Below are 25,197 nucleotides of genomic sequence, written 5' to 3' on the forward strand. Positions count from 1 at the left end.
ATTGGCTATTGAATGATTCTAGCATACAGCCTCGCTGGCCAGCACGGCGGATATTAAAGTCATCTACCATGAAGTCATATGACATGTGATTTCCCGCCGCCATTGTGTCCAGCTCCCATGTCCATAAAAAGCAGGCGGGAAGGCTGTTGACGGATTGGGCTGTCTCTTTGGTGGACAGAATTTAGAGCTGAAGGAAGATAGAGAGGTAGTTACATTACGCCAACTACACTTGAACCATTCATTCATCTACTGCGTCTGTTTCTATCTCCACCATCATCATCACGACCATCAGGCAATGTTTCTCGAACCCATACAGTAGAACTACGGGAGACCTCTCAAGCTGCATCTTTGTATTCCGATGCGGTCTTAATAATCCAATGATAAATACAACTATTCAACTGAGGCAGTTAAATTAAAGTGCTAGACGGGCAACCTAATTACTGCTATTCTCTCAGGTTACATTTGAGTTTAATATGCCGTTATTGTGAATATTAAGAAGTTAAGATGGTGGAAAAACATGAGGGGGGAAAAAAGTCAGCGGCTCAGACTTGATTATCGCTAATCTTTTATCTCTAATCCTTTTAAAAGAGCAAAACTGAATGCCACAGCTGCATAAAATATTACGTTAATCTTATTTGTGTGCCACCAGCAGGTCTCCTGGATTTGCTTCATGGTCATCTGAGTGTTAAATATTGTTTCAGGGCACACTACATTTCCTGTGTGCACAGCGAGCTTACATGCTTGGTTCAATGTATTAACAAGGGGGCGTTTGAACCAACTGTTGCTAAACTACAAGTGACAACCGTTTCGATGGAAACATGCAATTTTTTTTCTCTATTCTCTATCTGGATATTCATATTACAAACACAACTAAAACAACTGATCTTTTGGCAAATTTTGCCAGCTATTCTTTTCACATACCGTTTATTAATGCTAATATCTAAGATTATGGGACGTTATTTGTTAGCAGCTATTATGAGTTTTAGTGTCATAACGTTAATAAACTTAACCTTCCTATTTGACGTTGCCAATGTGTTTGACTACTATATTAAACTCTCATTAGTCAGGTTCTTTACCAATTTTGTAAGGTAAATAGATGTGAATTCTGGTTTGGATATAAAATGCCACATTTAAGATTATGGCTCTTTATTTGCGAGCAGCTATTATGATTTTTAGTGTCATAACTGTTAAGACTTTGTTAATAAACTTAACATTCATATTTGAGGTTGCCAATGTGTTTGACTCCAATACTAAAATCTCATTACTCAGTGTCTTTACCAATTTGGTGAGATAAACACACGTGAAGTCAGGTTTGAATATAAAATGCCACATTACTCAAATGCCTTACTTAACGGATGGATTATTGGTGGCTATTCCAAAGAGCTCTGACCGGGGGGTAAATGTTGCAGATTTAAGGTGGATGTGTCATGTTGAGTTCTGTAATTAAACTTCATTTCTGAAAGAAAAAAAAAATAAAATAAAAACTAGAAGCCTAATACAATGTGATCGGCTATCCAAGGTTGGTCCAAGGAGGATTAATACAAGGATAATTACTAAAAAAAAATAAAAAATAAAAAAAAATAAAAAAAGAAGAAGAAAGAAATAGCACCATTAAGTCATTTAATGTATTTAAAGACTTGGATAATGGAGGGTCTAAAATATACACTCACTGAACCCTCAAACTGCATATTGACCACCCCATGAGTGTCTACGTATGATGCATGTAGCGGAAATAATGTACAGAATTCAGAGCTTCTTTAAGCCCAACAATCCCAAACATGTCCATCTGGTTTGTGACTTGAAAAAACACGTCATGCACTATAGTGTCCCACTCAAACCCTGTTGCTGTAGCTCCATCTGCTGGATATGGTTGGTCACAACCAACATAACTCCAATGCAAGTGGACTGTAACAGAAATCAGTACAAATAAATTCATTCAGCCACATTTTTATCTGGATTTGCTTCAAAACCTAACTGATGCGTACTCCTGTGCAAACCGCCCACAAAGATTCTTGAAAATTGGTTGTGTAGTTTTTGCAAAATTTTGCCATCGAACAAACAGACAGAATGGTAGTCAAAACAATACCTCATCACTTATGGTGGAGGTAATCTGCTGATTTTGTCTTTCATTTCCAATGAAGGAAGTCTGTTAACTGAATAGAGTATCTCCATTGTTCCATTTAATTCGTGTCATGGGTTAGCTGGAGGCTATCCAACTTCACTTTGGGTAAATTGCCAGCCAGTTGAAGTGCACATTGAAAATCAGCCATTCACACTCACGTTCACAATTGAAAGTCACAATGAAGTGGGTCCGGCATACCACAAACATTCATTTACACTACTTAAACTTGCAAATAAATTGGGCCCTAAGCATGACCCCTGGGGAGTGTCACAAAACAGACAGCCCGCAGATTAAAGGCCTCTTCATACTCCAGCGGCCGACAACATCCGCATTGCATCATGTGACCGACGCATTGGCCCGCGCGGCCCCTCTGCGTCACTTGACGCGCACATGGCAGAAAATGTTGCTGCGTGTAGAATGCCGCAGACATCATCTCTCGTGATTGGTCCGTTTTAGTCACATGCTGTGATGACGTACTCAGCGTTCCTCTCGGTTCCACATACCACTTACGCCGCCGCCAACAAATGCAGAGGAAACTCCACCCTGTGGCGTCCTAACCAATACCAGCCGTAGCGACATCCCCGACTTGGAGGAGAACTGCAGTACATTTTCAAAACTGCACGCGTGGGTTGTGCTCGAGTATAAAGGCAAACTGCGTGCGGGATAGCCGCAGTGACGTCAGCGCGGTCACCGCCCGCGCGTGTATAAAAAAGCCTTAAGACCACAACAGCCACCTATTAATCAGTACCTTTCAAACAAAAAACAAATTGCAATGTATCAGTTATCCAAATGTACTGCTGGAGTAACTTCTTTGCAATTGTGGCTAACAAATAGGCGCTTAGTTCCCTGCAGGAAAAATACAATCAAAATAACCGTACATGACATTTCCAGTGTGATAGTATTGATGGGCGGTGCAGCACAGCACAGATTCAGTGGTTGTGACCTTGTAGCACATTTGCCTTCACTACGCAAGTGCATAGTGTAGTGTAGTGTAGTGTAGCGTGGCTAACAGAGAAAATTGTATGCATCATTAGCCGCCCAAGTAGGCTATACTGCACACCTGCACCAGACACAAATGTCAATGCATCCTGAGGCAGAGGTCACTATCCTTGAACGCAGAGATGAGCCATAAATACTGGGCCCATGTACTGTACATGAGGGGGAGCAGTATATAATTAAAAAAATGCATAGCATACATTTATTCAAAATTCTCAATAGAGAGTTTCCCCAATCAGTATTTGCCCACATATCCCACTGGTATGTATTTATTTAGAATTGTCCTTAATGAATACATCCATATAATACATGCATACATAAATAGTTATATCAGTCGTTTCTCATCTCTAATAACACTCCGAGGCTGAGGTAAAGCGAGATGAAAAATTAATCTTCAGGGGTATGGTTGATTAGCTTTCTTGTTTGTAGATTAGTATTGAGACGTCACATCATATCTATGTGCAGAAAGCGCCGCTTAATGATGTTTTCGCCCCTCAAGTTTACTGCGGGTCGAGAGGTGATTTTTGTTGCGTCTGAAGAAATTAAAGAAGACGAGGTGGCGTTTTCTGCTCCGATAACCAAAAGAGATGCATCAGCATAATCGGGACAGCAGGAGTATATTCAGACGAATGTTATCATTCTTTAGTTTTCTTTAATATTAGCATCTTGTCACCGTAAGGGTTTTTATGAGCATATTGTATGTGTACAAATACTGAACTAGAGTTATTCGACAATTGATATGTTCAAAAGGTGGGTTTAATCCATCCATCCATTTTCTACCTCTTATCCGAGGTCGGGTCGCAGGGGCAGTAGCTTTATCAGGGACGCCCAGACTTCCCTCTCCCCAGCCACTTCATCCAGCTCTTCCGGGGGGGATCCCGCGGCGTTCCCAGGCCAGCCGAGAGACGTAGTCTCTCCAGCGTGTCCTGGGTCGTCCCCGGGGTCTCCTCCCGGTGGGACGTGCCCGGAACACCTCACCGGTGAGGTGTCCGGGAGGCATCCGAATCAGATGCCCCAGCCACCTCATCTGGCTCCTCTCCACAAAAAATAAAATAAGATAATAAAATCGTGGAGAGACAACAATGATAGTTTTTCTGATTAAGATGGCAACACCTTGTTTGACATTTTGGAATGTTAAAAGGTTAATTTCACCTGTACAGTCAATTAAGGTGTTATGAACAATATGACAATATTTCTAATGGAAAAACATGTTATGAAATACAGTACAAACTTATCTAATCGCCAACCAGCATCCCTGAACAGATTTTGGTCTACCTCAGAGGTTCCACTAAAAATCATTTTTATTGGTGTGCCATTTTTATTGAACACAGAGGTGCTATCCGAAATTCTGCAATGTTGGGGCTAAATATGAAGTGTTAGTTGCAGAACTCACACACACAAAAAAAAATTAGTGCTTTGTTTAAGAGCTTTTCTTCGAATCCCCTACTGGCAAAAGCATCTTGCCGTCTGAGGTGGTTTATTGTCAGTGCGTGCGAGAATCAACACTGGGATTTAAAATGTAGTGCTGACTGCATACATAAGCAATTCAGCAAAAGGAGGCATTAAAAGTGAGGAGTGAGTGAGTTTCTCGGGCGGACAGGGGAGATAAGCGAGGACAGCAGGAGCACTTCTCAGGTCAGGGATCACTGGGCTGCAGTGGTTTAAGTGAAAGCCATCTCCCAGAATGCTGATGCAAGCATATTTTTTTTTCATAATATGGACACCATCTTGTATTTGAGTTATTTTAATCTGAAAGAGGGCAGATATCCAATATCAGCTCATCGCAAAAGATAAGGAGGACGACCGGATGGGCTACTCAATGTGCTTGTGTGGCGATTCTCAAAGATCACAACAGTAGGTACAGTTCACCTGCAAAATGGAACGATATCCGTTGAAGAGCTGTATCATAAATTATGCACCCAGTAGTATTAATTTTACTTAATCTTGTTTTATATTAGTGCGGTTATGGGCAGCACAGTGTTCAAGTGGTTAGCACGATCGCTGTGATAGTATGCCTTGATTGATTAATTGGCGTTATCGTCCATTCATTTCCAAAGCGTGTGTCCAGATTAGGGTCAAAGGTGAGCTGGAGCCTGTCCTAGCTGATTTTGGACAAGAAGTGGGGTCTACCCTGGAGTGCTCGCACGTACAGTATTTATGAGGGGCGGGACTTCAACACATTAATTGTGATTAATTTATTACACACAAATTAATTAGTTAACAGTTAAAAGTTAACACATTTTAATCACATTTTGTGTTCCAAACAACGCAGAAGCTTTGTCAGTGCACAATGTACAACCCCAATTCCAATGAAGTTGGGACGTTGTGTGAAACATAAATAAAAACAGAATACAATGATTTGCAAATCATGTTCAACCTATATTTAATTGAATACACTACAAAGACAAGATATGTAATGTTCAAACTGGTAAACTTTATTGTTTTTAGCAAATAATCATTAACTTAGAATTTATGGCTGCAACTTCATTGGAATTGGGGTTGTACCTGGCAGAAACTATTTAAAGGCAATAATGTTCCAAAAATAAGTAAAACCTTCCTAAAATGGCAATTTCACTTTACATGTTTAATTTTGGTTTTAGTTGTTCTGCTGTTTTGTACTGAAATGTAATTAAATGTGCTCAAATCCATTTAGTTGAACCATGTTTCTTTTTAGGAGAAATATTGCCATATGATTAAAATGCAATTAATAGAAATTAATTAATCACAAAGTTGTTGTTTTTTTTAATCGAGTCCCACCCCTAATATTTATCTAAAAACCCTTCACACTCACATCCACACTCATGGACAATTTAGAGTCTTCGTCAAACCTAACGTCTGTTTTTGAAATGTGCGAAAATCCACGCAAGCTCGAGGGAGAACAGGCAAACTCCACGCAGAAAAGCCACAGTCGAGATTTGAACCGTCAGAACTGTGAGGCAGACGTGCCAACCACTGGCCACTGTACTACCCATCAGTGTTTTAGTAGTCAATTAATTACTGCTCCTGGTTGACAGCATCTTATATATATATATATATATATATATATATATATATATATATATATATATATATATATATATATATATATATATATATATATATATATATGTATTTGGGTAACTTTTTTGTTTTATATATATATATATATATATATATATATATATATATATACTGTGATGTTTCATCTGGCATCTCTTACAAAAGAGAGACACGCCACAGCTGAAGCAGGAACATGGCTTTTATGGACAAATTAAGTCAGGAGTGGGTTTTGTTAGCACTGTGGGAGGCTTACTAATGGTGACAGAGCTGGCACCGTTCCATTGGCGGCACAAGGATGGAACCTGCATATGGGCGTCATAACTTGGCCCTCTCATCTGTTCACATAAAGAATCAAGCCTGTCACCGCCATCAACAAGTCATCTAACAGCATGGAGTTACGTGCTTCGGACCGTCACGCACGTACGCATGCGTCGCACCATCCGCACTTGTGCGAAATATGCACACACATGAATGAGCAGGGGTAGTAGCCGCACGTTGTCTAGAATGCATTATTATAATCCTGATAGATAGATGGGCAAGTTCACATCCTCCCTTTTTAGCTCACCTAATCAAAGCCCATGTAAATAATACGAAAAACTAAAATTTTCACACAAGAGGACATTAAATAGGAGGCAAACTCAAACCATAAATGTGTCACTCCTCATTAGATTATGCTGGTCCCCATCATATTGATGTCACGTGTATGTTTCACTGTGAACATAAGACATGCATCCAATCTATTTTTGGCCAATCCCACGGCGTATGTAGAACAAACAACCATTCACACTCACAACTGTGGTCAATTTAAAATGTTCAATGAATCTAACATGTAGAGAACACATGTAAGCACAGGGAGAACACGCAAACTCCACATAGCAAGACCTGAGCAGAGATTCGAACCCAGAACCACAGGGCTGTGAGGCAGATGTGCTAACCATTCAATCACGATGCTGCCCATAATTAAAACACCACATCCAAAAGGTTCTATCGGTTAGATGATATACCATCACGCCTGTGAACAAGACAATCTAGAGAGAGGTACATAGCAATACCGTAAGGTTGATTTATTATTGCACACCAGTTCAGCTCTGTGTATAACCAGATAGCTATTCCATGGTGTTCACTTGGATACAAGAAAGCCTACATTTCATAACATGCATACCAAACTGAAATTAACCATACTGCTTGGTTGATGGAGAGTGCTTGAATGCGAGCGAATCGTGAATAAAAAGAAAAAAAAAGTTACCCAAAGTAGGTGAGGACTGATTCACTGTGCGTGCCCATCTTTGCTAACTGTGATTATCCATGCGTCACCTGGTGGGCTGATCATGATTCACCATCATGGAGAGAAGGGCACGCCATCATTGACCGTTAACCCGTGACCCATATTGATAATTACTCATTAGACCTCATTGGTTATTTTCCAGGCATTTGTTGTTTTCCTGTCATTATGCTTATTTATGCACACTCACACAGTCTTGCGCATTTAGCGTTGGGCGGATACCAAGGCCATGACAATAATATGATTCCTGGGGATAGACTTAAGTGCTGCAATGAAACATTATGTACTGTGATTCATTATAGTGTGTCTCCTTTAAAAAGCTCAACTCCACCTCACGTCCGGAAGTCAAGAGTTTATTTATTTATTTATTTGAATATGAAGACGTGAACATGTTGATGCAACTTGTGATCCCTGTTTAGACTTCTAATCCATTGACTTTCAACACATTAGTTGTTGTGGAGGCTAAAAAACAGTAACAGACAATTATGGGTAAAAGGGAAATTTTGTTGAAAATTACAACTAGTAGATCTTTGCCCTCAATTCATTTGGGCTAATTGTCAGATGTCACTGAGAATGGATTTGTGTCCAATTTCCAATTGATAGATTTTTGGGACAGTCTATTTCCATGTACATTGCAAGTAACATATATCTGATATGGCTGAACTATGACAGAACTATGCGCATGTACAGGTGCCCAAATTGCATTCAAATAACTCCACAAGCATCAACACTGGACAGCAACAACATGAAGTAAACAATATTTCATTAACCATTGAAATTAAACAAAAAAATTACATCGTTTTGTTTGCAAGTTTAGACTTACAGCAAGGGTTATTATCCATATTGTGCCACTTGAGAGCAAAACATCTGAATTGTGTCACTTGAACCATGCAGTATAAATCCAGACTAAAAATGTTTTCTTTCCTGGAGGAATTGTGGAATGCAGTCCAATGGTTATGGCTGTAATAGCAGCTCACAGGTGTCAGAATCGGTCAACTTCATGCAACACATGTGAAGCAGTTGTTATTCACCCAAATATTAGTTCAGTGATTCACAGGAAAGCAAAAGCTTCAAGAATCTTTCTGTTTTTTTACAGTAAATGGGAAAATACAGACACACTTCCTTTCACCTTTGTTATTCCTCATTGATGTGACCTCTGCACCTTGGCAACGGTTGCCAAAGTAATGACTTTGGCTTACATCGGCCGGAAGCTAAAAGATGTCGGGAGATTGGGACATGTCTCCACAGCTGCCTGGATCCAAGTCCTTCTATTTCCCTACTTCATCATTCCCTCCTATAGCGCGCTCACCGCAGTAGCATCTGCTTAATGGGCCTCATTGCTTTTCCATCTTCTTACTCTAGCACAGCTTGCAGACAAGCATAAGCATGCGTGTAGATTCTCAGTGATGATCTGTAGTTTTTATTGTTTTCCCTCTATTTGTTGCCATGTAACTGCTATTCTTGAGGGTTGATGCATTATCTAAAAGTCATCTCGGGAATGCCTGTCTTAATTCTAACTCTTCTCGTCTGTTCTTTTATTGTTTCCATGCCCAGAGACAACGTTTGCAAATGGTCTCATTAGTAAAAGGAAATAAACACATAAAAGGGTCTGCAAAGCAGCATTTTGTCTGTATTTGTCAGGGTCCCTCTCTTGGACACCGGTTTATTTAAACCCAGACTGCTGGAATCTGCTGTTCCCAAACACAACTGCGTTTTCTCAAAGCCAAAACCAACGTGGCGTTCCTTTCTACAGCGAGCTGGCAGCGCTACCCGGTTTAGAATGTTCTGCACTGGACTCCGCATTGTTCTGTTTAACCCACACGATGCTAACAAGAACCGACAACCAAAGCTGAAATCTGCCAATAATAATGATCAATTTCATTTCAAAATATCTTTCTTAAAGCACACCTTGAAAATAGAACAGATATTACTACCTCGTTGGTTGTGTCAATCACAACTGACCATTGTTGGTTGTGCTGACTAAAATCCTATTGACGCAACACTCAAACAAATACCAGAAAGTAGAATCAAGCAATGTATTATATAAATCAGTAATATACAAACTTCACCCGTATTTCTAAAGTCATGCAGGGAATAAAATAAAAGGGAAAGCAGGTTGGATCTGTGCATCCTCCTCCTCCTCCTAACGCCGCGCTCTAAAGAGCAGCAGATGTTCAATGTGAAATCTGCGTGTAAATGTCAACGCTAATCATTATCATCACTATCCCAGCCAGTGACACATTTTTAATGCTAAAATTGGAAGATTGTTTTCCATCCCCGATCCATTTTCTATAGCGCTTGTCCTTGTTAGGGTCACAAGGTGGGCTTTGGGAGAGAGGCGGTGTACACCTTGGACTGGTTGCCGGCCAACTGGAATTGACAAAACAACCATTCACATTCAAAATGACACTTATGGACAATTTAGAGCAGGTGCATCAAATTTGTTTTCATCAGGGGTCACGTTGTTATGGTTGTCCTCATGGTCGGGTGTGTATTTTGGTCACAGTAACGGAACAAATAGCAAAAAGAAAAGCATATCACTAGCCACGATGTTTGCTTGCCAGAAGCGTAGCTGCACTGTAATTGTTTACAGACTCTTGTTTTTGGCTAGAGCGTGTGGTAGTTACACTTTTTAACCTAATATGTTATGTGTGGGATGCCTAATTATCAAGCCAATATATTATATTATTGCCTCTACATCTGATTATTATTCTTATTTTTTTTTTCTTTTTCTTGAAGGAACAAGTTTTGAACAGGAATAACACTTAAAATGACACTTTAGGCCAGATCTTGCCCACGGGACTTTTAATTTGACAAATGTGATTTAGTGTCATTTAACTCAACATTCATTTTTTGGGGAATGTGTGAGGAAACAAGACGAGCCGAAGAAAACGCACGCAAGCACGGAGAGTAGATACAAATTCCACACAGGAGGGCTTGAGCTGAGATTCGAACGAAAGGACCTCTCGAAAGTGAGGCTGATGTTTTAACCGCTACCCTAGGACCACTTTGTACGTCGAAATTCTTCGACCATAATATTAGAAACAACTTTTCCTGTCCGCAGAACCGTGGCTGTGAAATTTCCGACGGAATGGTCAAGGAAATGTGTTTTCCAGATAACATTACAGACGCAATAAGGTTTGGCTCAGTGTGTGATTGAAACAATACAGCACCTAAGCCGCATTGAGCCCACCTGTTTGTTTTGCCGTAATTGGATTCTGCTTCATTCCATTTGCCTTAATGCTGATGCATAATGCAATGCACTGCAGGGACCGGCCATTACCAGCGATGGGACGGGTCTTGAAGAAGTAACCTGACCCACCAAACACGCCCCCCAAATCCCACTCCCTCCCTTCTACCCATCTCTGGGACACCATTTCTCAAAGCCGCCCCTCTGCTCTATCTGGATGGATTGATGGCGGAGGCTTGCTGGCCCGATGTGAACCAGAATAGCAGCTGTTGATGTTAGAGCCTACAAGAACAATAAGCCGGCTCTATGCAGCATGTTAATCCCAAATAAACAGGCTCGGGCATGGGTTGCTTGGGCCAGGGCGGAGGGATCCTCGTCAGAGATCGAGGTTCCGCTAACAAGACAGGCATGTGGAGCCGAAGCTTCGTCTGTCCTTTGTGGAAGCGACAACACACCCCGATCAGGCCGAGCATCCCAGACATCAACTCATCCGGGCTTAGCTGCTGGACTTTTCCCACGAGGATGGAGCCAAATTCAAAGGATGGCTGTTCCCAATAAACTGTTTATGGCCACTTCTTTAGGTACCCCTTGCACTTCCATTATTAAATGAGTACATGCAAATGAATTCAATTGTATTTATTAAATATTGATGAATCACATATTCAGTTTTATATTTGAACATACATATTTCAGTATTAACTATAATATGTAATGTTCTGAAAACAACCTAATAATCATCATGGTATGTTCATAATGATCTACTTAAGAACACAGAAAATTGAATTTAATGCATTTGACATTTGAAAAACAAATCAAAACAAAGATGTAACTAACTGTAACAATAAGCACTGTTTGCACGCTAAAACTGCACTTGAGTATAGGAGGATTAAAATAAAGGAAGATTGCTGTATTTTGGACTGAATGGTGGATTTTGGGACGGGCGGCATCAATCCCGCATAGTTTTTCCTATTTGTGGTCCTTATCCCAAGCAAATAGCTGCAGTTTACTGTATTATATACATTCACTACACGCAGAGCAAAATATTTCATGCTTTTATATTTCATAATTTTGATTATAGCTTACTGCTAGCAAAAACCCCAAATTCCACATTCACAGATTATTATGTACTGTAAGAACCAAATAAGATTTTAACTATGTTGGTCATGACTCTTTAAAAATGTCACTTTTTGAATTCAATTACTGAAAAAAATGTAATTTTCTACCATATTCTAATCGTGTTTAGAATCTGTAATTGCTCCTGTGCATAGTTTTTGCAGCTTTGGGGGCTTTCGGCTCCATACATGCATCATTCAAAAGAGCTCTCTTGGAGCTCATGCAATGTTTTAATAACTCATTCGCTGAAGAGCATGTGCGCTGTGAACAAATGTCTAAATATCCCAGCAGCTTGACTTAACTGTCATCACGACAGAGACCCCTTCCACGTGCTCTTTGCCTTTTTTCGTGGCAGCCGTACTTCTCTCACAACCAGCTGCTGTCGCTAAGTAGCTCGTGTCGATGGCCGGGGCTCAGATCTGGCCACAAAGATGGTGATGATGATGAAGATAAGACATCTGGTGTGTGTGAGTGTGTGTTTGTTAGGTCAGTATGTGTTTCAGGTATAACTGTGGAAATAAGAAGTACAATAAAGAAGAGTGACATCAATTGTGTGCGTGTGGCTGAGCGACCACAGCCAAGCTTCATTAGTGTGTGCAGAAATAATAATGAGGGCTCGCTCTCTTTTCTCTGCTGTGGAAAAGAGCATCTAATACCCAGTCACCTCCCGTGCACGCTGACACATGACCGAGGAACAGATAAAAGCTGATGTAGCGGCAACGTTAACGCTAACAAAGGGATAACGCCGGCATGATGGAGGCTTGATGAGCTGTGGAAATTTGGAGGGGGGAAAAAAATTAACACATTTGGTAGGAAAACGTCTTCACGATCTTAATATTAATTTAGAAAAATGCAAGTCAGCAGTAGATTTTTTTTTTTGTATTTTATTTTTTTACTCCTAGTCACTACGCATTGGGAATGAGGGAACACTCAGTGCTGCAGGAGAGATAAAAGTATAACTATATAACTATGTACCTCTGCCAAGGCCAAATCAGTCATTATTTTGGACTAGCAATTAATGAAACACATTACAAATATAACCACCACATACATACAGTGTGAGGGTCAATATCGCTATAAAGTGCCTTTGAGACGTCCCTGTTTCACAAATTGAAAATTGAGATTTTCCATTGAACTTTATACATATTGTATTAGGTAGATGGTATGCTGTTATGTTGGAAATGCATATTGGTCAAGCTGCCACACTTTATATATCTATATATATATATATATATCAGAATCATCTTTATTTGCCAAGTATGTCCAAAAAACACACAAGGAATTAGTCTCCGGTCGTTGGAGCCGCTCTAGTACGACAATAGACAGTCAATTGACAGAAACCTTTTGAGACATAAAGACATTGACAAAAACAGTGACTGAGCAATAAAGGGTTGCTAGTTATCTGGTAATGCCGGTACATTTTATTTATTTATTTATTTTTTTTTTTTTTTGGGACAATTGTGCAAAAAGATGCAGAGTCCTCTAGCACTTAGAGCAGTTTGAATGACTACTATTGCAATAGTCCGGTGCAACGACCATTGTGCAAAGGGCGCCGAGACTTCAAGCGAGTAGTACGATAGTCTGGGACAATGTTGATTGTGCACATTTTGCAGATATTCCTCAGTCAGTGTGCAAATGGAGCAGATGCTACTCTGGCGTGAGTGGCCAGTATTGGTCAACAACAGATATGCAAATAGTGCAGCGTGGTGAGACTACTAAAGTGCGTGCACGAGTAATATGTAATTGCCCCGACAGAAATGTGACAACAAACTCAAGACAAAAGACAAAAAATTGCCAGCATGTTGCAATGGAATTGTAGGTTAGGTGTTTAAGAAGTTGATTGCAAGAGGGACGAAGCTGTTGGAATGTCTGCTAGTTCTAGTTTGCATTGATTGGTAGCTGAGGGAAGGAGCTGGAAGAGCTGGTGACCAGGATGTGGAGGGTCAGAGAGGATTTTGCACGCTCTTGTCTTCGTTCTGGCAGCGTGCAAGTCCTCAAGGGTGGGTAGGGGGGTACCGACAATCCTTTCAGCACTTTTGATTGTCCGTTGCAGTCGGAGTTTGTCCTTTTTTGTAGCAGCACCTTAACCAGACTGTGATGGAAGAACACAGGACTGATTTGCTGTGTAGAACTGCCTCAGCAGCTCCCATGGCAGGCCGTGCTTTCTCAGAAGCCACTGGAAATACATCCTCTGCTGGGCCTTTTTGAGGACTGAGTTGATGTTGATCGTCCACTTCAGGTCCTGAGAGACTGTAATTCCCAGGAACTTGAAGGTCTCGACTGTTGACACAAGGCAGCTGGACAGCGTGTGGGGCAGCTGCGGCGAAGGATGCCTCCTGAAGTCCACGATCATCTCTAAAGTCTTGAGCGTGTTCAGCTCCAGGTTGTGTCGGCCGCACCACAGCTCCAGTCGCTCCACTTCCTGTCGATATGCAGACTCGTCACCATCCTTGATGAGGCCGATGATAGCGGTGTCATCTCCAAACTTCAGTAGTTTGACAGCCGGGTGCGTTGAAGTGCAGTCGTTTGTGTAGAGAGAGAAGAGCAGCGGAGAGAGGACACAACCTTGGGGCGCCCCAGTGCTGATGCTGGGTGTGGATGAGGTGGTCTCCCCAAGCCTCACCTGCTGTGTCCTGCCCGTCAGGAAGCTGTAAATCCACTGGCAGATGGCAGGCGAGACGCTGAGCTGGAGAAGCTTGGAGGAAAGGAGTTCAGGGATGATGGTGATGATATATATATATATATATATATATATAAATTAACTGCAAGCAAACAATGTACATGCGAATAGCAAATTATGTGAGCTTGCTGACAGGGTGGACATTTTTGGCTAATTTTAGCATATAATCTGTCCAGGGTGGACTGTCAGTGACATGATTCAGCAAGCTGATTGTGCATATTTAGAATATATGAAAGGTTTTTATATCATTGATATTCCACTATGATAGAGTGGACATCTTAAACTTGACAACGTCCAACTACACATTTCATGATGAAAATTATGTAACAAAAAAGTAAATATTTATTCTGCAACCATCCCCTGGTTCAGCTTTCATAGAAGAAGAACAAAATACTGCTCGAAATTTCACAGAAAACAAAAACATCAGAGGGTTTCTTAAAGGGGAAGTTACCCCATAATGACAGGGTGGACAGCACTTTCAGGGACACATGCAGAATGTTCACTATGATTATGAAAATAGAGAATGCATGATCAAAATCTTGTAGTGGACTACAACTTATAATCAAGGAAAAAAATAATTTCATTTGGTATTATTCGAGTCATTAGCAGAGCAGTGTGTGGGATATGCCAAAATCATGTACATTTCATCTAAAATAATAGTATTAAATGACAAAAACACTTCTGCTACATTTTCATGAGGCACTTTATATCCATGTTGACCCATGTCAGAATTGTCATTATACTGTAATTATATCAATCAATATATCAATTGTAATTTCCAGAGAGGATAAAAAGCTTCTTTTTCCAAGAATAAAATTGGAGTTGCCAAAGAAAAAAGTTGTAATTTTCCACGTATACACATGTAATTTTGGGGAAAATAAAGTCTTAATTCAACAGGAATCTTGGAATTTTGCAATTTGTATATAATATCTCTGAATTTTGTCATTGAGGTGTATTCATTATTAATCAAAACGAGAATAAAAACCGAAAAAAACCACCCTAGTAGTTTCAATGTAATACTCCTCACTAGCACCAAAATAAACAATAAAAACGCAATTGAGTGGTCAGTGTGGTAGTACGGCGCAGTAAGGCTGTGGAGCAGAATGTGTGCATGGTGACAGACAAAAGGAGAGGGTGACACAGCTGGGAGAGAGAGAGAGAAGCGAGGTCTGAGGTGAAGGTTCACCACGGAGGGGATGACAGATACCAAATGGTCGCCTTTGGAAACGCTCTCATTGCCTCATCGCTTCAGCTGCGGCTCGATCCGAACACGACATCTACCGACCCCGTCTTACAAGGCAGAGCTGTAAAAAACGAGCAGAAGATAAACAACTTTTGTTTTGTGTTGGAACGTGAGGTCCTGACACAAGGCAGGGTTGTGTATTTTTAAAGTCTTCACCGTGATGTGCTCTCACCGCGCTCCGAGTGACGTGTTTGACCCTCCCACCCTCGTCTTACAGGAGATAACACCTGGTGCCTCACTACATGGCCATTAGTGGTCAAGCAACACACACACACACGCTGTATTCACACAAGGGATTTTAAGAGCACTCTGTTGCCTTGACAGGACACATGTGGCACATACTGTACATTAACTGTGAGTGTACCTTTTTATGTACACTTGGGGTCCACGACATTAGGTGGAGCTGAGATCCAATACAGGAGCTTTAACATTATAATATAACAGTCTACACAGCACACCTGTTTGATGCAGAATAACCAAAAGTTCATTAAAATTGTTTTACGTATAATACTACAGTGATAGTAGTATTACTACTACGATTACCAATAATAATAATGTTTTTTTTACACAGATTAAGTAATCATTTAAATGGAATAAGGTTGTAATTTTACATTATTACAATTGTATTTTCCATAGAAATTTTTTCAAATTTACAGGAATAAAATTGTAGTTTTCAGAGAATAGTCATCATTTTTCAAGAATAAAATTCAAATTTGTTTGAGAAAAAAAGTTGTACTTTTCAGAGAATAACGTAATACCTTGACAAGAATTAAGATTTTATTTTTAGAAGGGGAAAAAAATATTTTCAGAAATGTTAAATTTTTTTCAATTTTTCAATTTCAAGACTCGTCGTCATTTTCCAATAATACAGTTTTGTTTTAAGAGAGTAGAAAATGTTTTATTTCCAATTATAAAGTTCTAATTTTCAGAAAATAATGTTCTAATTTTCAGAGCGTGAAGGTGCAATATTTCAAGAATTAATAATATTCAAAGAACAAAAATTGTTTTTTTTTTTGCTGTCTTGTATGTGGAATTCATCATGTACTCCATTAAGCTCCTCATTCAATTTGCATGTGTTTTGTTTTTCAGCCTCCACCGTCGCTGAGAACGGGAAGAAAACCTGCCTGAAGCTGAAAGTTTTCGTCCGACCATCAAGTAAGTACTCTACTGGGCTTTGTAAACGGAGCCTGTTGAAGTGCACAGTTGGCGTGTTGAAAATCAAAGCGACATCACGACAAAGCTTTTTTTTGATTTTTATTTTTTTTTGCTCGCTGTCCCGACATGCCGCTCTCATTTGTCTCCGAACTGCTGCAACTCACTAAGAAAATAAAGAAAACACACCAATAAATAAAAAAAAAAAATAAACAAAGGAGGACACCTCTCGTCCTCCATACTTCATCTGAATGTTGCCATGAGCTTTGTTGCTTGACGTGTTGACTATCAGGGCTGAGAGGGGGGCTTCAAATGTCTACCTGGCGAATATACCTCTAATGATGATGATTTCATTCTCCCTATCTTCTGTTTATAGACAGCTGTGTGAGAACTATAGGGGTACATGACCGTGTTTTTGATGTAAACGACAAAGTAGACAATACGTTAGAACCACGAGGTTAGTATGGCTTCCTGCTGTTTTTTTACTCTCTTCATACGTCTGTCCACATGCCTTGTCCTTGCCACGCTGTCTGATCTTCTCAACCCCCCACCACAACCTCCCACCCCCGCATGATCACCACCCAGTCCATCATAGCTGCATACCATGTACCTCTGTTTATGTACTATAACATATTTATTTATTCGGGGTGTAAAACTGTAATTATGCTATCCTTCCTAATGTTTGGTTGAGAAAATATGGAGTTATTGGAGCGATTTTCACATTACATCCAGAAAGCAATGTACAATGTTACATAGTGTCGCTGGCTAATGCAAACATTATGAAACACCCCTCCGCCCCATACGAACTAATTTTGAATGTGTTTTTTTGGCATTTTATTTTTTTTTGTATGTATTTATTTATTTATTTAAATCGAAAAACGCAAAATATTTGTAGATATACGTAGTACATGCTTTCACCATATAGCACCTCCCTCTGTCCAAGAGGGTAATCATAAATATCATCATGTACAAGACATACTATATTTGATCTTGAGTATTTCACAACAGATTTAAAAAAGTCAAAGAAATATATTTAAAAAAAAAAAAAAGCTGGCTTTTTTAGATTTATTTAAACATTGCACAATTTCAGAAGAAAAAAACAAATTCTATGGAGAAATAATAACATAGCTAATATGCTTAAACCCCAGCAAGCAGAGTTTGAGTAATTGTCAACATTTCTAAATCTACTAAAATAACTACAAGGAGTTCTCGGTTTAGTGTAGGTGTTGGGTAACCGAACACAGTAGTAAAGTCATAATTACAGTGAATACTTGTATGAAAAACACTTCTCGGCCATAAATACTAAATCATCAAATGAAAAAAAAGTAAGTTCAGCAGTAACTGAGCTTGCCTTCTTGTGCCACATGACCATACATATATTCTTACGCCCCTGGGCAAACTCGTTCATTGGGCACTGCTGGTAACCTCGAAACCGCATATATCGGGACCGTCGTAAATCCAGAACCCCCTCTATACTGCGCCCATACTCTGTGGTCCCACCCGAAAACTTAAGGAAAACAAAACCCACTTGAGTGTTGAATTGTTCCAAACTCTACCGCGGGGAGATGAACTAAACTATTCTGCTCGGTTGAACCAGCTTATGTGTCACATTTGACCACCTGTTACACTTATGTACCACTATGAGAACACATTTTTGCCGCACGCATTTACACCCCTAATATATATCACCAATAGACTTGTCTCCCCTCAACTGCATGTCCATCATGATCACATTTTATGGTCTTGCTGTATCTTCATCTGGAAACGCCAAATATCCACTCATTCAATTAACACGATGGATTCCATTTCTGGACTCATGATCCTGCATTCTTATGTCGGGACACACATGCTGCAGTCGTCACGACAGGATATTCCGACTTTGGTTTATAATTTCATTGCATATTGACATGTGAAGACAACGTGCAGACGTGTAAAGGCCTTTGACATTATTGATGCCCTACTTTCCTCTCTTTGCGCCTGGCCCCTTTCCCACCACGCTATCGTGCCTGCTTCTGCTGTCTACACTCTGCATGCCTCTGATATGCTTGCTTTAAAACATTAGCTTGACAGTGCCTGATCACCCTTGCCTGCGCCCTCTGCATGGCCCAGCTCCTTTCCCAGCTTCTAAAAGGTGCCCACCTCGGAGAATAACACAGTACAGAGGAACCTTGACTTACGAGTGCCGCAACTTTTTTGAGGTTACGAGCTGACACGTGGAAATTTTTGTTTCGAGCAAACTTCTGATACACTCAAGTGAAGAGGAAAAAAAACCAAAGCAATTAAGGTACAATGTAAACAAATAATAATAATAATACATTTGAAATCTGCAGTTCTTACAGGGAAAAAATCTGGCAGTTGGTTTGCCAGAATTGTCCGTACAAAATACAATAAAAATGTAAATATCTTTACAAAACAGCTTGTATATTTTATCGTATAAAAATGTTAGGTTTACCGAAAAAATACAGTTTTAAGTGGTAAGTTTAAACACCCCATTTCTGCTGAAATAACATGAACATACTGCTAATTGTACTATCTCAAATGGGCAATAATATTTTTCTTTGGCAGAATTGTTTTCTTTAATTACACTAATCCATTACAACATTATCCAAAGATAATGCCATTCTAATGAAGTACAATAGAGGAAATTATCAGCAAAACAAAAATAGTATCAATGTGACTCATGAGTAACAGTTAGCTATAATTGTGCAAAGATATTCCGGAGTCTTGATTGCCTCGTTGAGTTTCACAAATTGTACAGTGGAATTGTTCGGGATGTCACAGTTTTAATAAAAAAACAGTGCAACATAAATCAACCATAAATGTGACCCTTCAATAAGGCACACATTCAACGAACTATTGGCTATATGAACACACATGAATGACAAGAATTAACATCCTTATAACTGCAATAATTCAACATTGCATGGCGCAATGCATTCTGGGAACTGTGTGGCTTCACATGATTTTTTTTAATGGCAACTGGATATTTGTGTTTTATTAAGTTACCTGCACATTCTACATGGAAATGTGATTCTTCTAACATATTTGACATGTATAATTAGCAATTTGTAATTTATAAAATATTACTTACTGTTTCAGTGTTTTCTCATTTTTTTTTCTGTCATGATTTTACAGCGGGTTTTTTACGCCCTCACTTTGTTGACAAGGAGACCCACAGTCGCTAATGCGCTTAAGGCCATTTATTGAAGGGGACAAACAGTCAAACACACAAATAGAAAACAAGAACATTCACAAGGAGCTGCTGTCAGTCACCACTCACGCCCAGGCACTCACACATAGATTTTCCTACTCCAGTTCCTGTCATCACTCACTTGACCTTGCCCTATAAAGCTACACTTCCAACACACAAACAGTACAGTACATTAAGTATGTGTACTTAAGCTTTAAAAACCAGTTCATCTTTTTACATTCTCCTTTTTATTCTTTATTAAAAACAAGTAACAAACAAATTGCAGTTTTAGAGGGGCAGATTAATTTAAATTCATTTCAATGGGGGAACAAAAAAAATTATTTGATATACTAGTAAACTGAGTTACGAGCTTGGTCACAGAAAGAATTAAACTCATAAGTCAAGGTACCCCTGTATTAGTATGACATAGCAACCCAAGTTCTTATGGCAACTCAGAATCCACTAATCCATAGTGTCTAAAAAAGTTGTTAACATGAGCCAGATATCCTTATGTGGCTTGATTATTATTAGACTGTTATTTCAAATAGCACAAAACCCAAGGCTTTAATGTTTAATAATGTGATATTGTCGATATTTGAATGTCAAATTGCATAATTGTTTTCCCCCCTATCCTGTAGACGACACGAGCCATGAACCAGCCGAGCCGTCCCGAAGCGAGGAGACAAACGCTGCGCCGCACCTGCCCCCGTCTACTCCACTTCTGGCTTCACTGCTGCTCTGCCTGGCAGCACTCTTCACCTTATAGCGCCCCCGCCTGTCTCGGAGGGGCAATTTACACCCAGCGTGGCCTGAATCTGCCCGAGGTTGCAGGGGAAAGGGGCCGGATTTGAGGGCGGAGCTTGTTTTGCTTGATTGGCAGGCTGCCCAAGGAATCCCTCGATTTTTGTTTTTCCCCCAGACAAAGTTTGAAGTGTCTCACCGTTTGTGAGCGGGGGGAAAAAAATGGGAGAGACTCCCCGCCCCCCCCCCCCCCCCCTCGCAAGCCTAAGATGCCAAATCTGTTTTTTTGTTCTGACACTTAGTGATTCTTACTTTCCTGTGACAGCGCTTTACATCATTTTTAACCATTGCAGCACACACAAATGCAGTGCACACACGCACACACACACACACACACACACGGACACGGACGCATGCTCAACAAATCTATAGTGTTTTGTTCCAATTACCATATTGTGTTTCGTAGCAGCGTTTACAACAGAGTAGGAAAGTGAAGACTGTAAACTCTTAGGAACGACTGTACGTGAACGTGTAGGTATCCCTCAGTTGTGTTGGTGGTGCGTAAAGTCTGATGTTTGACCCGGTAGGTCAAAACGATGACGTTAAAGGAAAAGAACTGTTAGTTTGGGAGCCACAGCACTGGAAAAAATTTACACAGACTGCACCTTAACCTACTGATGACCAGTTGTTTCGTAATTTCATAGTAACACGCAAATGTGTCATAGGAGGATCAGCTACTGTATATACAGTACAGGACCAGGGATGGGTATTTGACTAAATTTCCATGATTGAAATCAACAATCAATTAATTGTAATTGATTAATTAATTGTAATTGATTTAAAAAGAAACTGTTTACTTTCAACATGTTCTGAACTTCTGTTTCTACGCCAGTGTTGTATTGAGTAGAAGAATATTACCCTCAATACCACCTCAATTCTGTCAGGACACGATTAATCAACAATCTGTTTCACTCATTGAACAGAATTCTTAGCTATCAATTAATCGACTAATCAATTATCATGCCCATCCTTCGTGAAAAGCCGAAAGTTTTTGGTTTACTGTGGATAAGAAAACAGAGAAATTTAGACTCCCAGCAGGCACTTTGCAGGCCGCAACGAGATGGAGGATCGATGTCTTTTAGGAGTCGCAATTTCACGGCAACAGTCACACTCATTTTGTGTTTACTGAGCTGGACAAAGAACTGTTCTCCTTGCTGCATCCACTTTACGCGATATGCTCGCATCCATAATCCAAATCCAAAGACTGAAATTGTTGGAAGCTTAAAGTACCCTTTAACCTCGCCATTGGTAATGGGTCAAATATTAGTCAGCGTGTTCTAAAAGAGACTAGCAGCAGTTACAGCACTGATGCATTGCTGTGCTTCATACAAAGCAGTGCACAGCATTTCTGTCATTTTGGCTTTATATAGCACTTACAATCAACGATACAGTCACTGTGTGTTTAATGACATTCAACTTCATTCAGACTCAACTGATTGGGCCGTATTTCTCTGAAAAATTGCGAAATCTCCCAAAAATGAATTTCTGTCATGTGCCAAATAGCCCCCCCCCCCCCCCAAAAAAAAAAAACAACAACAACAAAATACACGTCCGCCCTCTGTTCCTAGTGTTCCTGTTTTAAGTGACTCTTTAATGAGGTTCAAAATGACAGGCATGCAGACCCCATGTTGTGGCAAATGGGAGTTATATCTTGTATTAAAAATAGACAGTGGAAGGCTTGAAGGAAGGGGTGGGGGGTCTCAGGAGGAGGGGTGTGGATTTCATCTGTGGGGGGGTTTAAGGCACCAGTGACCTTGCTGTTTGAGGGAAGTGGTGAGTGACGGAAATGGAATTCCGAGGGAGGGGTTCAGAGACATGAAGTAGCTGAAGGTAGAGTGCCCGGCCTGGAAAAAAAAAAAAAAAAAAAATAAAATAATACAAATCCATTAAACACTGTAAATTCAGTTTAGAACCATTCATTCTTCCAAGTAGGAAAGTAGGAATATGTGTTAAGGCCACACTGAAAACAAAAAATATATATACTATGAGAATCAAGTCATAATTTCGAAAGAAAATCAGAAACATTAAAAAAATGGTGATTTTATTAAAAAATGACCACTGGTCCCACAGTTGTTGGGATTGGCCTGATAAAAAGTTAGACTGAATTTGCATATGATGAGAATTTTTCCCCAAATATCTTTTTTTTTTTTTAATATTACAAGTTTATTTTCTAGGCGGAGAAATACTTTTTACACTTAACATTAGGGCTTAATTCTCGTAACGACTTTTTCTTTTCCTAATGTTATGACTTTATTCTCATTTTACAAACTTTTCCACAGACTTTTGTTTTTGTTTTCTTTTCACTGTGGCCCTTAAACGCCTTCAAACAAAAGGCATGCACTGTTTCGTGTTTCTCCTTTTTTTTTTTTTTTTTTTTTTTTTTACTATTTCCATACTGTATGTGTGTCTACCTTTGTGCTCCATTGAAGATGACATTTTTATTTGCTATGCTAACAATGTGGACTAGCAACTCCGCTTTTCGAGGACTTCAGGCCATTGAATTGAGGTACTAATGTCACAATAGGACATGGTCCTTTTTATAAGAAAACCAGCTTCAAGTTGACCCTCTTTTATGGTTACCAAAATTACTGCCTGTAATTTTCTTTTTTTTTTTTTTTTTTAAGTTTGCTACAATCCTATTTTATCGAATACCACAGCCTAACCTGGGAAATGAGGATCAACTTAAAAACTGGATACTGTGTATCCTGAGGTAGTCAACCATCAAACATGTAGTGGTAGGTAATAGCATCTGTTTTGTACCTTCTTGAGGACAAAAGTTAAAAAAAATTTAAAAAAAAAAAAAAAATAAGGTCATTGTTAAAACTGTATAATTATTACTGCTATGATGATGATGATGATTAAAACTATTATTATTATTAGGGAAGACTCCTTGTTTGTAAATAGTGTTTGATATTAAAGTATTAATTTGGTTCTTATGTCTTTTCTAAAAAACAGAACAAAAAAAGAATCTGGTTTTGCTGAGTGCTTTCAAACAACGTATTGTGTGCCGCGATCCTCAATGGCGAACGAAGCTATGTGCTAATGCGTTGAAAGTCGGAGCTGTATGCACACGCCGGTGGACAGACAGCAACTTTCGCCAGCTCTTCACGCGAAGATCTGTGGTACTTGACTTCCTTGGATGCTTTTTTCTTTCTTTTTTTTTTGCCTTCAGTGTGGGAAAGCATGAGAAAGAAAGAAAGAACTGGCCGGAATCTGGAAGGAACTTGCCGATTTCATGATGTGGCATGCGCATGAACTTAATGACGTAAGAAGAAAAAAAAAAAGTTTTTTAAAGTTTTTTTGTTTTGTTTTTGTTTTTTGCTTGTTTTCTTTACGGTGTGTTAGATTTTCAGCTCATGTTCACGTCGTGCATTTTACTTTGCATCTCCTATCCGAGTGATGTCATGGAGCCTTGTAGTGACAAGATAACAAAAGTGCTGTACAAAACACCAAACATTGTCGTGTAGTTGCAGTAGGGCTCGGCCATGTGGATGGCCTTCCTTTTTTTTTTTTTTTTTTTTTTTTTCTCTCTCTCTCTCTCGCTTGAGAAAGACTCTTTCTGATGACTTAATCCCGTGTACTTGCTGCCCGTCTCCATGGAGGAACGCATACATTGGGAGTGTATATGTGTGAAGGTTTCTCTGTTGGACAAAAATATGTTACGAGCCCTATGAATTTGGTGTGTTTCTCATGTGGTGCTGCCGCCGTGAATGGGAAGCGACGACCCTCTTTTTTGGCAGCCGAGAGTGTTTCCCATGCCTTAGACGCTCTCCACCATTGTGCTTTGACATGTCAACAAAACAGGGCCTTTCACTTCTCCTCTCCACATTTTTAACAACGCTGCCCCCCCCCCCCCCAATAGCCCCGCCCCACCTCCAAACAACGGGGGTCAAGGCATATCATAGATGCAGGTTCTGTGGCCCTCGTTCATGTTTGTCTTGTGATTGTGTCGCGTCCGCCGCATCACACGCTGTCCTTCATCTTTGTACCCTGCGCTCACGTTGTCATCAGTGGAGCAAGATTTCCAAACCTGCTCTTTTACAGTATATAAACTATGAAAAAAAGCCAACAAAAAATTATCTGTATTTGTATATACACGTGTCTGAGCATCTATGAGTAATACAATAAAACAGAAAAACATCACAAGCCTGCTGTGTGATTCACTTCATTCTGGGATTGCTTATCAACCTCTGATCTTGTTCAAACTGGGAATCAATTACAGTATTTCACATGGGAAATAATGCATTAATCTGTTTCAGGATTAAGCTAACCAGTCATACCTGAGCAAGCTCAATAAACCAAAGTACAAGAACTTGAAAATTTGGGGCATTTTTGAAAATGCGCTCATTCGGGCGACTAACCTTTTTTGCACGGCAGTTCATTTATATT

General features: G+C 39.8%; 1 protein-coding gene across 3 annotated transcripts in view; it reads left to right on the forward strand.

Annotated features, from left to right (window-relative positions):
• efna5b (ephrin-A5b) overlaps positions 1 to 24,954 on the forward strand; it is a 102,745-nt gene extending 77,791 nt beyond the window's left edge. Inside the window, exons 3-6 of one of the 3 annotated variants that reach the window (XR_009787751.1) lie at positions 16,755 to 16,820; positions 17,194 to 17,274; positions 20,646 to 23,543; positions 23,764 to 24,954. Coding sequence is in view for 2 of the 3 variants with exons in the window: in XM_061767766.1 (XP_061623750.1) it covers positions 16,755 to 16,820; positions 17,194 to 17,274; positions 20,646 to 20,773 (275 nt within the window). In the remaining variant the exon portion in view is untranslated. Of the gene's footprint in view, positions 1 to 16,754; positions 16,821 to 17,193; positions 17,275 to 20,645 lie in introns of all 3 variants that reach the window. The other 2 variants (XM_061767766.1, XM_061767767.1) reach the window with 2 other exon arrangements.
• Positions 24,955 to 25,197: the final 243 nt, after the last annotated feature.

This window comes from Phyllopteryx taeniolatus, chromosome 3 (genome assembly GCF_024500385.1).
Source record: "Phyllopteryx taeniolatus isolate TA_2022b chromosome 3, UOR_Ptae_1.2, whole genome shotgun sequence".
Classification (NCBI taxonomy): domain Eukaryota; kingdom Metazoa; phylum Chordata; class Actinopteri; order Syngnathiformes; family Syngnathidae; genus Phyllopteryx; species Phyllopteryx taeniolatus.